Source organism: Rhagoletis pomonella, unplaced genomic scaffold, assembly GCF_013731165.1.
Source record: "Rhagoletis pomonella isolate Grant_MI unplaced genomic scaffold, Rhpom_1.0 Rhpom_scaffold_00007, whole genome shotgun sequence".
NCBI lineage: Eukaryota > Metazoa > Arthropoda > Insecta > Diptera > Tephritidae > Rhagoletis > Rhagoletis pomonella.
Window position 1 is genome coordinate 22,740,113 of NW_023458561.1, and position 13,200 is coordinate 22,753,312.

The window sequence follows — 13,200 nt, forward strand, 5'->3', positions numbered from 1 at the left end:
GGGTACAGTCACATAACTTTTGTCCAGGTGGTGCAGACGAGAAGAAGGGAGATAGTTTCAAACACAATCGAACAATCGTAAGTGGATGAGATCGATCAGCGAAACTCTCCATGTTGGCGGTAGAGCCTCGAATGATAGAAATTTAATAGAAATGGGGCGAGGTGCTGCCCAGTGGTTTCGAAGTTTCGTTGACGATGGTCCACGAATCAGATAATTCGATATCCACCGTTTGAGTCTTTGTGACCTGTCTCCTGTTACTAGGATGGTTTTCCCGTAGGGGCGGTTACGGTTAAGGCTGAATGTTTATGGCGTTTAGTGCTATGGTGGTATTGTAAACTTTACGGAAGCCCTGCTGATGCTTCGTTAGTAAAGATTGAAAATACAAATTTTATTTAACACTGGTTTAACCACTGAAAATTTGAAAAAAAAACATTACCGGATAATACTTAATTGAAAATTTTAAATAAACATTTAAAAATTTCAAACGTCTGGGAAGGACTATTAAACCCTATCCAAAATTCTTCTTTTAATTTAAATAAACATAATGCAAACGATAGAATAAATGAATGAAAAGAAAGAATTTGTATAAAAATTAAGTATTAGAATTAAAGCAATGACAAAAGTCGCACTCGGCAATTGTTAATTTATTCATGAATGCATAAGTACGCTTCCGTAATAAATCGCTGCTGTCGTAATCTGGTGTGCAGCAGCTCATTACGCTCCGTTTAACATTTTGAATTTCCAAGCTAGCAGCCATCAGCCGACAAGCAGTCAACCCAACGCCCCCAAAGGGCCGCTAAGCGTTAAACGCTTGCGCGCTCTAACACAAAAGAAGCAATCTGCATGGTATGTAAGTGCGTTCATTTGTATGTAAAAAAGCGCAAATGCTAAATACATAAAATGCTGCCAACTGTTTTAGTATCTTTAAATGGCACATTGCGTACTAAGTGTTTAATGTAGGCCCCTTATTTAGGCATAGCCCTACACCCGCATACGCTCGCACAAATTTGTATGAACCGAAATGGGTAGAGTGGCGCGGAGTTACAAGTGTACCAGGCCAAGTATGAGCAAACTAGAAGCACAAGTGTACATATGTACGTTCTCAATGTGTCTGTGACGGCAATGCCTAAGTACAAGTGCTTAATTGTTGAAGCTAAATACAAAAAAAAAATGTCCGGAAAATTAGGGGGTGTAGGTAATTGCTTAATAGTGAAGATTTTTTATAGCTGCGTATGTAAATTTTTTATCATAAAACCTAAAGTGGAAAAGGGGCCACTGATATTGAAAGGAACATAATGCAGTTACATTTTTTTTTTAATTTGTAGAATTTTATGAGCACATAAGTAGGTAAAGTCTAACCTGCCTCAATTTGCGTTAAGCGTTTTTTTATCATATACAATTTTATTAGGTCACTGGGTTGAGAACGAAACTAAATATTTTGAAAACGCAAAGCTCTTATCTACAACGTAATTTTTAGAGAATTCTGTAAGTTCCCTCTTTGAGCAAATATGTATAAAAAAGTCAAATCTGTTTCTTCAGAAAAAAATGCAATCACGCAGCATCGTTTTGTTGATTATCAAAGAAAATACTACTGAAACTTGGTTATAAAATGGGCGCTCATATCATGCTGCAGTCTTCAAGTTTTTTTTTTTAAGTGAAATGTGCATTTCCCTTATTGAGCCAAATTAAGCGAACACCTACCCACCCATGTGCATAAGGGGATATGTATTTATATAAATTTCCCAAATTTCTTCCCGAAGAAATTATTAAAGTAATAAGCCGCTGATATCCCCAACCACATTTTTCACACATTCCAATCAAGGTTCAATGCTGCCCATGAAGCTAGAGCCAAAGGATTTACTCATGGAATAATTGGTAGAAGGGCTACATCTAGCTCTACCCCTTCATCCGGCTACACTAGGCTTGAGCTCGGTAAAACCCATACACAATAAGGGTAATTAAACAATATTTCTATCCTAATAGCTCTATCCCACTTCTTAACTTGCACCCCCCTCCCGGGTGATAGCAGTAGAAGAAACTTTTTCCTGCAACGGTAACTGTAAGTAATCTAACTTTGTACATAAGATTGTTAGGAAAAATGCTACTTGCCGAAAATGAAGCTGTTGATGATCGCCTCAGAGAGATCTGAGTTTTGAATTTACACCTTTTTGTCATCCTCCAAAGAGCTACGAAAACAGGGTTCGGAGGTGATGTTAAGTCGTACCGCATGAGCTCTTATTGGACAGTAATCTGTCATTACGGTGCACAGTGGTTCAGCCTCACACATTTTTTTGGAGAAAATTAGAAGGAGGAAGCGTAGGGCTTAAATTTTTCGTGAGTAACCTCTAGGAATATAAATCAAGAAACCAAACGAAAAAGAGTTGTGATCGGTTTATTTTAAAGCATACATACCTCCCTTACATACCTAACTTAAAATGTCATTCAAAGGACACCGATGAGGTTAGGACTTCGAAATTTCGTCCGTATACTTACAATAATAGAGCAAGTAAACACACAAAAAATTTGCAAAATCGATTTACTTGAGCATATTCCTCCCATGCAAACCTAATCTCAAAAACGTTTAAAACTATCATTAAAAGCGCAACGATGAATGCACGACTCCGAAATTTTGTTCATATACTATGTATTAGGGATGTTAATTTTTCGATTTTTGCGATCCCGGGACTTTCGGGACATCGTTCATACAATCCCGGGATCCCGGGATTATTCCTGGGATTTAGATATTCATTATTTTCCAACAAATTTACATGAAAAACTTGCATCAATATAGTTTGAGAAGATGTCTTACCATATAACAGTGCGAAAATACACGAAATAAAGGCAAAATTTGCAAAGTTAGTGTCCGAATAACATAAACATAAAAAATTTAATATTGTGAACAATTTTCAATTCGTCGCCAGAAAGTCTCAGGCGAGTACTGGATTCCCACGCCCACCACTTACGATTGGAAGTCGCATTTGTATAATTCTGCTAAAAGCCAATATGGCGCCAATACGCCATGTATGTGGTGTTTGCTTTGCTAACATCAGAGAAAACACTTCCAGTATACTTTGTACCGAGTGCAACAAGTGGATCCATGCAAAATGTACAAAGATTGATAAGGTTGAATTCAACAAAATTGCCAATGACATCAAATACAATAACTTAAAGTGGAAATGCAATGGTTGCGAAAGTGAGGTTAGCGTGATAGTTGGTGACGATCAGCATGTTGACCATGACGATCTAATCGTTAGAAAAATGGAGAAGATGTTCGAAAAACATTTCTATGCTTTCAAAGAAGACATCGAGAACAAATTGCTTACCATTCGGTCGGAGCTGAACAACATTGTCAAACAAAATAACTCACTCAATACATTGTGTACACAGCTAGACGATAGGGTCAGCACCGTTGAATCGAAATTAACAACGTTCAGTACATGCGATCCAGGCAGTGAAGAGGTAATCGCTGAGATCAATGAACGTAGGAAACGAGCTAAACAAGTCGTCGCATTCAACGTTCCAGAGTCTAAAAAACCATCTGGTTCTGAACGTTTAAGCGACGATCGTGCTCTCTTGGTCCCACTGATTCCACAGGAGCTCTCCAACACCATTCCCGAGCTAAAAATTCGCAGGTTGGGGCGTCCAATTGCTGGGAAAACCCGTCCCATGCTTATAGAAGCCCCCTCCGAAAGTGCTAGATCAATACTGAAATTTAAACCACCATCTTGCACCGACATACGTATAAAACCGGACTTAACACCAGCGCAACAAGCACACCTGAAAAAAGTACGCAGCGAATTAAACACATTGATGGTAAGTGGTGATTCTAATAAAACAATTAAGTACGTAAATGGAGTTCCGAAGATAGTGGATAAATTTTCCTTTCACCCAACGCAAGGGAAGCATAAGCCCCGTCCAGAGGCTCCATGTGCACTATCAGAACGCCAGAGGCCTGAGAACTAAACTAAGCACATTTCTAACCACTACTGCTTCTACTCAACTTGATATCATCTGCATCAGCGAATCCTGGCTGCACGCATCCATCTCCGACGGCGAAGTTATTGACGGCACCTATAAAATATTCAGAAAGGACAGAGATCACACAACCAGTACACATGAACGTGGAGGCGGCGTATTCATTGCTGTCAAACGTGTTATCCAGGCAGAACAAATTATTATTGAAGACAACATTTTGGAGCAAATATTCGTCAAGGTGAAAGGCCAGAGTTATGATCTTGTAATTGGCTGTGTTTATATGCCGCCTTCTTCATCTATCGACCTGTTCTCAAACCATATTTCATCAATAAATCGTATAACGGACAAATACCCTAACTCGAAACTTCTAATCTTGGGTGATTATAATCTTCCAAGTAGCTCGCCGCCAGATGACTGCACCAAACTTGCATACGAAGGTTTCTACCTTTCCAACTGTCAACAACTTAATAAAATATACAATGCCAACGATCGCATCCTCGACTTATGCTTCAGTAACACAGATGCAAGCGTTGAAAAAAACTTCCCCATCGTTGATGAAGATAAGCATCATCCCGCAATTGGAGTAAACATAGTCTTTCAATCAAGTCTGAAGTCCAACTCCGCGCCCACCTTCTCATTCAAAAAAGCCGACTATGCATCCCTTAACTGTTTCTTCACAAGGACCAACTGGATAGATCTATACAAAATCGACTCAATTGACGATAAAGTTAATTTGTTTTATGATATAGTAAACACTGGTCTAGTTCAGTTTGTGCCGATGTACACAAGGAAGAGTAATAACTATCCTTGTTGGTTCTCCAGGGAGTTAATACAGGTTACCAAGCGTAAGAAAGAAGCCCACCATAACTACAAGCGGCAAAAGACCAGAGACTCCTACGAAACGTTTCGTCGTTTAAGGTTTGAGGCCAAACAACTTAGTGCTAGGTGTTACATAAATTACATATCAAATGCAGAAAACGTTTTGAAAACTAACCCGTCAGAATTCTGGAATTTCATTAAAAATAAGAAAAATAACGATCTCGACATACCATCGACGATAACCTGGGGAAAACATACGGCGAACTGCGGTCCTGAAATCAGCAATCTCTTTGCCTCCTTCTTTAGGAGTGTTTATCCGACTGACCAAACCACCGCCCCGGTCGCGACCAATGCTGTAACCACTGATTGTAACGACCTAAGTTTGTCCAGCTTGGAGGTCAATTTCGACGAAGTTTTTGATAACCTTTTGGCTCTAGATACAAATAAAGGGGCTGGTCCGGATGGTCTGCCTAACCAATTATTAAAGTATTGCGCTTCTGGGCTATGCGAGCCCATTACACATATTTTCAACAAGTCGTTGCAGACTGGTTACTTCCCCTCCCTATGGAAGTTATCCTTTATATGCCCCATACACAAGTCTGGCCCAAGATCGGAAGCAGATAACTATAGACCGATATGTGTGCAATCATCATTAGCAAAACTGCTGGAGAAGATAGTATTATCCAAATTATCTTCATCTTTGAAAAATGTACTCTCATCCAAACAACATGGCTTCATCGGCGGAAGATCGACCACATCGAACTTGCTTTTGTATGTCAGCCACATAATCAAGTCTATGAGTATGGGTTACGACGTTCACAGTATATACACCGACTTTAGTAAAGCCTTCGATACGGTTGACCTCGACAGACTAATCGACAAACTAAGTCTTTATGGTATTCGTGGCAAAGTTTTAGATTGGTTTCGCTCATACCTGTGCGGTAGAAGACTTGTTGTAAGAGTGAACGGGTTCACTTCCGACGAGATCGCTGTTACCTCAGGAGTACCTCAGGGGTCGCACCTTGGCCCTGCGCTTTTTAACATCTTTGTGAATGATATTGGTCACAATATTAAGTCGGAATTTTTAATGTTTGCTGACGACCTAAAAATTTTCCGACAAATAACGTGCGCCGCCGACTGTGAGGCTTTACAATCGGACATTAACCAGCTTTATGACTGGTGCCTGGTCAACAAACTAAATTTAAACATAAAAAAATGTACCGTAATGTTATTTTCTCGCTAACTGAACCCAAGTCGCTTTGAATATACACTAGGCCGCAATCTACTAGAAAATGTATCTACTATGAGAGACCTTGGTGTAACTATAGACAGCAAGCTAACCTTCAGTAGCCACGTTGACAGTATACTTCTAAAAGCCTATCGGACAATGAGCTTTATCATCAGATCGAGCAAGGATTTCAGCAATACAGATACACTGATTAACTTGTACTCAACGCTAGTACGGTCGTCACTGGAATACTGCTCAGTTGTATGGTCTCCATATACTGATACGCTTGTAAACAGAATTGAAAATATTCAATACAAGTTCTGTAAATTTGTATCTGCCTTTGAACGTCGCAACGGCCGAGAAACCAACGCTAATGCAGTCATGGAACAGTTCAACTTAAAGAGTTTGACTTGTCGAAGACAGATACACGACCTATCGTTCTTCTTCAAAGTGATCAATGGGTTCATTGACTCTCCGGAGGTACTTGAAAAATTTAGTATAGTCTGCCCTTATATACGCCTGAGAAGGAACCGTCTACTCCTCACGACGAAATCATCGAAAAACTATGTCATTAATGATCCCTGTAATAGGGTAGCCAAGTTGGTCAACGAAGTTCTGCAGTAGACTTTTTCGGTGATACACTCAATTCATTCTTGTACAAAATTAAGAGAGCAGTATGTTGTTAGTTGGTTCCTACTTATTACCATGCAATTGTTAATTTATTATACCTATGTTATGCTATTTTTGTGTTCATTTCGTTTTTTTTTTCTCTCTCTATTGTATGTATAAAGCCGATTGGCGTTAAATAAATAAATAAATAAATAAATAATAAATAATAAATAAATGGGTTTGAAATCTACTTTATTATTTTAGTTGAAAAATATGTCATTTGTAAAACAACAAAAGACAGTAATTATTTAAATTTAAACGAATTTACTTTGGCGGTTACATATTTGATAAAGTAACTTAAGGCATGTCGAAAAAAACCGTCTTTAAAAGAGTCACAACTCAAAATGAAACGTTTTTCAGAAAATGCAAAACAAACTATTTCTTAGCCCATGGTAATCATAAGGGCAAGGGCGCTTTACCTTAGGTTTTTTTTTTAACAAATTGTAAGAAAAATTTGCTGCAAATATTGCTGAAACGAAAATAAAAGCTCTTTGTCGGCCGCTGTGGTGTAGTGGTAAGCAGTGCGCTCTTTCACTCCGCAACGCCTGGGTTCAAACCCTGGTCAAAGACATATCGCAAAAAAAATATAGGAAAAGGTTTTTTTTTAACAGCGGTTGTCCCTCGGCGGCAATGGCAAACCTCCGAGTGTATTTCTGCCATGAAAAACAACTTCTCATAAAAATACAATCGCCATTCGGAGTCGGCGTAGAACTGTAGGTCCCTCCGCTTTGTGTGACAACATCAAGGCGCACGCCAATCTATTATTATTATTATTAAACAAAAGCTCTCCGTACATTTGTAGCGCATAATCTCAAAAATGCCAAATTTTGAGTTGTATTGTGTGGCTGAAAGAAGTAGTGGCAGAAATAAAAGAAATGCCTTACTTCAACCAGTTTAGTCTATATTTCTTTTATTTATTTAATACTTAATTTTTTTTTTTACAGAAGTCTACCTCATTTTATAAATAATTAACTGCATTTAAATGCGCATTTCAAAATTTGTACAAAAATTATAAAAATTGCCAAAATGTTAAACTTTTTATCCAGCATTTTTAGAAAAATTTTTGGAACGCAGTATCATAGCACATTAAATTAAAGTAGGATAAAATGCAAGTTTCATGCAGCTACAAAATCCCGTTGATTTTTGGGAATGTTTTAAATGATGCTGGGCATTTTCTTCCATATAAAAAATTTTCGAACATACTTTGTTGGCAAAAAATGTGGGACACCGCCAGCAAAAAAATTATAAAAAATCAACGTTACTTTTAGTCACTTGCAACTTGGACTTTATCCTCCTTTAACTTAATGGGCTATACTTATAAAATTGCGTACCTAAAATTATTCTAAAAATTCTGAGTAAAAAGATGGAAACAGTTTGAAACAAAAAAAATTTCAAAACATCAAGCAATCAATATGCTCACGACACTATGGGCCAAATATAGTAAAACTGCGTTTTTAGCTTTAGAATTTTTTTATTAGAACTTTATAATTTCAAAGATATGATAAATTCTAAAAAATTATTTAAAAAATTCAGTGTAATGTAAAATAAAAATATGTACCAAATGAAAGAGAAGATTCTGTAGACTTATAGAATAGGTATTGATTTTAAATTAAAATTTATCATTATTATTTTTTTTTTTAATAAAGTCATAAGGACGAAAAACTAGGATGTGGTGGTGTGTATATTAGCCCTTCAAATATAATTTTTCCAAAAATGTATATTTTGCAATATTCAAGGATATTTAAGGACACAATTTTAGAAACACATTTTCAATACCTACTCGTCCTTATGTTATAAAAATTAAATTTTTTTTATATGCTACAAATCTTTCTCTTTCATTTGATACGCATACTTTTATTCCGAACTTCACTGAACTCCTTTTAAAAAATATACTGGCGTCAAGGATCCGTGAAGTCAGTTCCACCTTTTTCAAATTGGATAAGGAAGCAAAGGTAATGGTTTTGTTGGTAAACAAGGACAAGACGAAGTATCTCCTGTTATCAAGCAAACAGTCAGCAGTTCATTCGCGCCTTGGCACCCACGTCGCTGTTGATAGTTGTAATTTCGAGAAAGCAGACTATTTCGTTTAGTTGGGAACAAGCATTAACACCGATAATAAATAACGTCAGCATTGAAATCTAACGCAGAATCACTCTTGCCAGCAAGTGCTACTTTGAACTGAGTAGGCAATACAGGAGTAAAACCACACTCTATAAGTCACTCATCATGGCCGTGTTGGTATATGGCGCTGAATCATGGACGATGACAACATCCGATGAGGCGAGTATTCGAGAGAGATATTTTGTGGAAGATTTGTTAATTTGCAACGGCAACGACGAGTACCGAAGACGATGGAACAATGAGCCGTATGAGCTTTACAACGACATAGACGTATGTAGTGCGGCGAATTAAGATACAGCGGCTCCGCTGGCTTGGCCTTGTCGTTGGAATGGACACAGACGCTCCAGCTCAGAAAGTTTTTGAACTCGTAACCCGCTGGTGGTAGCAGAGGATGATGGACGCCCCCACTGCGATGGAAAGACCAAGTGGAGATGGACTTGGCTCCAAACGAGCGTGCTTTGCTGAACTCGGCCGAAATCGCTTAAGCGGTTACAGCGTCAAATAAGAATAAGAAGAAGACTGGGGAAACTCACTTGTGAAGGCTATACTAGCTAAACAGTTGCAGCGCGTAAAACTGGATACCTTAATTAGTATTAGTGGAGCACTGCGGGCCACCCAGAGGTTGACAATTAACGTAATGCTGAACATGGCGCCTGCCGACACAGCAGGCAAAACTCAGGGGAAACCGATTGGTTGACCGGCTTAAGGACTAGACTTTCTGGCGTTCTAGAGGATTTCGATCTATTCTCTTATCGCACCTGTAAATACAGTTTGTGTAAATTTTTAAACCCTTTTCGCATTCTGTGTACTCTTGTAACTGGTAAATATCGTTACCATCTCACAAGCTGGTTACAAAGTATTGCCCCGTGAAATATGCAATATTAAAATTTCCACAATTCTTATAGCTGAATGGCTGAATATTTTAAACAAATTACCAATGTACCTAGAATCGCGGTGACAATAGCTGGTAACATTTTTTGATAGTAAAAGTTTCCAGTCATGAAATCTTTGGTCACGTGCAGAATAAACCTGCTAGGAGCTTCTTCTCTGTCCATTTTCCCCTCAAGAAAAGTTTGGGTGGGGCGAAAATCTGGAGGGGGAGCAGCGAACTGCTTGACGAATGGATCGCAACTGGCGGCAGGGGCTGAGTTTAAAGAATCTGAGCCTGTATAACACTAAAAAAGCGTACATTGAATTTATTCTTACAGCTCCGAACGTTTTGAAAGATCCTAGAAAGGTATATTAACCTCAGGAGATGAGAACTGATTTTCTTAGGTGTTATTCCTTTGGGTTCGGGTCGCATTGCGTGGTCGAATATACTATGTATGTAGAGATAATGTTTTATTAATTCCGTTATCACGACTTTTATTTCCCATAACTCATTGTGATAATTGAAACTCTCATTGATACACTTCTCGTATCATTTACTCCTGCTTATGAACTTTTGTTTCATTTCTTTCTTTACCTGACACAATAACGTTAGCAGTGTCGCCGACCTGGCTGGCCCCATTTCCCATACGCCGACACTTTGTCTGTGCTAGGTCGTAAAGAAACTTTTTCATATTTCGCTTGCTTGGCGCTTACAAGCTGAAGGTTTCACGCAAGCGAACTCATAAAGATATTTATTGTATGTATGTATGGGTTTATACATTCTATCCTTACAAAACATTGGCTCTAAAAAGAGAACAATGTTGCACATTAGGGTGTACATATCACTCTACACAAAAAATAATTGGTGCTGTTTTTCCATCGGAGTTAAACAATTTATTATATTTTAAGACTTCGCCAAAATATTTCGGGAAAATATTAAGATTTACGTGACCTGGACCCATTTGAAAATACCTCAAAAAATCGATTTTTTTAAATAAATTGGTTTTTCGAAATGATATTTCTAACAAACTACCTAGGATCATAAAAGAGCTTAGCTTTAAAAGGTGTGCATACCTTTTTTTTGAAGTTTATCAACGGAATCAAAATAACGAGATTTTTGGAGACATTTTCAAAAGGGTCCAGCTCATGTAAATCTTAGTTTCTTTTCCGAGATATTTTGACGGAAGTCTTAAAATATAATACATTTTATTATTCCGGTGGAAACTTTTAGCTGATCCACCCTAATGTGCATATATACTTAAGTAATACATAAGTTGGTATGTATATAAAATTATACTCAAATACGCGTAAATTAGCTGAGATTTATGATAACCTCGAAAGAATAAATAAGTTGTTAGTTTATATGATGCACACAGTGTCGAAGCGAAAGCGAAAGTGAAAATGTGAGACTGGCAGGCGTCGAAAACTTTTGGTGTAAATGGCAAAATAAGTATTCCAGCGTGTATGTTTGTAATTGAACGCGCTCAACGTTGGTAGCAAGCGCCGTTCCCTGGAGCTTTGATTCTTTTTCAGACTACGTGAGCTCTTGGAGTTTCATACTTTGCATAACTTGTACTGGTCCTTCCTTTCTACTCGTTTTCAGGCTTTGTGCGGCGGCAATTTGCTGGCATTTAATAAAGAAGTAACTGCTGTTATGCCCACTTGGCATCTAATGCATCACCTTCGCAGACTTTACTGGCATTTAAGAAGATGGAGCAGAATTTCGCAAACAGTAGCCAATGCCGGGAGCAGCAACCTTTTACAGCAGACAACAGTTGCGACAGCAAAAGGCGAGTGAACTTTGAAAGCGTTGCTCTTTCTTTGTTTTGTTCGCAACAAGAATTGCATACATACATACAACAAGTAAGAAAAGTTTGTGCAGTCAGTTGTCTCAAAGAAGATTGCTGACTGCTGCAAACACTTGCATTTACTAACAGATTGGTTGCACTCAATACAGTTGTTTGGAATACAAGCAGCATGTCAATCAATATGATTGAAAGTTATTATGCATTTAGTATGCAAGCAAAGGAAGAGGAAGAGGAAGAGGAAGAGGAAGAGGAAGAGGAAGAGGAAGAGGAAGAGGAAGAGGAAGAAATGGTGATGGAATGAAAACTGCAGCGAAGACTGTCAAAGCAATTTTTTTTACAAATTCAAATTTTTATCTTTTGCTTTAAATTTTTCCAATTTGCAATTTCCACAAAAAAATAATAAAACCTTTTTTTTTCGTTTGCTTTCGCTATAACAACGCAGTAAGTGGGAATCTTTTGTTCTCTATGTCACTTTCCACTTTATTCCAATGAAAAGCGAGTCCCTACTGTCAACAATGCCTGGCCGTTTACGCTCCTTACTCTCTCTCTCTCTACCACTAGTATCCCGCTATCCGCTCTGCATAAAGTATTCATAACCCTAACAATCAACAGCAGTTCGAGATGCAAGCGAAATGAAACAATGCACTGGCATATACTTCAATTTCTGCCGCTTGCAACTCCTACGATTCACTTATTCTTGCTCTGCCTCTCCAGTCCCTCCCCAAACTTTTGCTGCTGTGAAATGTACCGCTATTGTTCTGTTTCTGCTACTCTACGTTACGCTTTGCTTCCTACTGTGGCAGCTTTTCGTTTTAGGTGTGACAGCAAGGCCGTCTCCCGCATAGATAGCAACGCCCTCAACACCCTTGTCCGTTTATTTTGCACTCGCTTGTTCGTTTGTCTGTCACTTAAAAATTTCTCCGTCTGGAAAGTTTTTCATTCTGACAGCTTTTCATATGAAAGGATGTGTAAATCGCCGTAGCGCAAGAAAATACGAACAAAAAATATATGTAGATAGATGTGTGGGAAACATGACATTTTTGATAAAACAGTCTCGTGTTCGTTTATGTATTTATGTATGTAAATACTTTTTAAATGTTTCCTGCGGATGTCCTTGAAAATTTCTACAACACATGAAAGTGTTGGTTGGCTTGTAATTGACAAGGAAATCCGTTGGGAATTTTAAATTTAAGTTGCTTGAAAATATGAAAATGGCTTACATGCATACATACATACTATATTAATGTAGGAAAATTAATTTCTTTTTTTTTTGTGAAAGTTTTTTCTAATATAACTAAAAAGAGAGTGTTCCTGTTGCCAGTAACCTCCTTTCTAATTCGCTTGACAGAGACATTTAGTGCGCCAATTACACAGCTTCTAGAACGGCTAGGCGTGGTTTTTGGAGATGTTTTTTGGCTGTAATAGAATTTAGTCCTGAAAATTCTCTAGCAATTTTTACGATTTTGTGTGCCGCCTATTACGATATCTTTCGAGTAAAATATTTTTTTTCCACAAAAGCATCGAATTTTACTACTTTCAGCTTTTAAATCCAGTTTCCCAAATCATTCAATTAAAAACAAAAGATATACGAGGGCAGTGTCGCACATGAGTGCCTTTTTGAATAAAAGATATATTTTTCGGCAAAATAGTATTTTCGTAGTTCCCCACCAAACAATTTTTGTTGCCGGCAATAAGAAAACGTCTCGCCCT

At 38.0% G+C, this 13,200-nt stretch overlaps 1 protein-coding gene across 1 annotated transcript; it reads left to right on the forward strand.

The window, feature by feature from the left end:
- The first annotated feature begins 3,003 nt into the window (after positions 1-3,003).
- Positions 3,004-9,729, forward strand: LOC118743733. The gene is made up of 3 exons (XM_036476495.1): positions 3,004-3,813; positions 3,899-5,749; positions 9,718-9,729. Exons 1-3 carry the CDS (start codon positions 3,004-3,006, stop codon positions 9,727-9,729), a joined length of 2,673 nt encoding a protein of 890 aa, XP_036332388.1.
- The last annotated feature ends 3,471 nt before the right edge of the window (positions 9,730-13,200 follow it).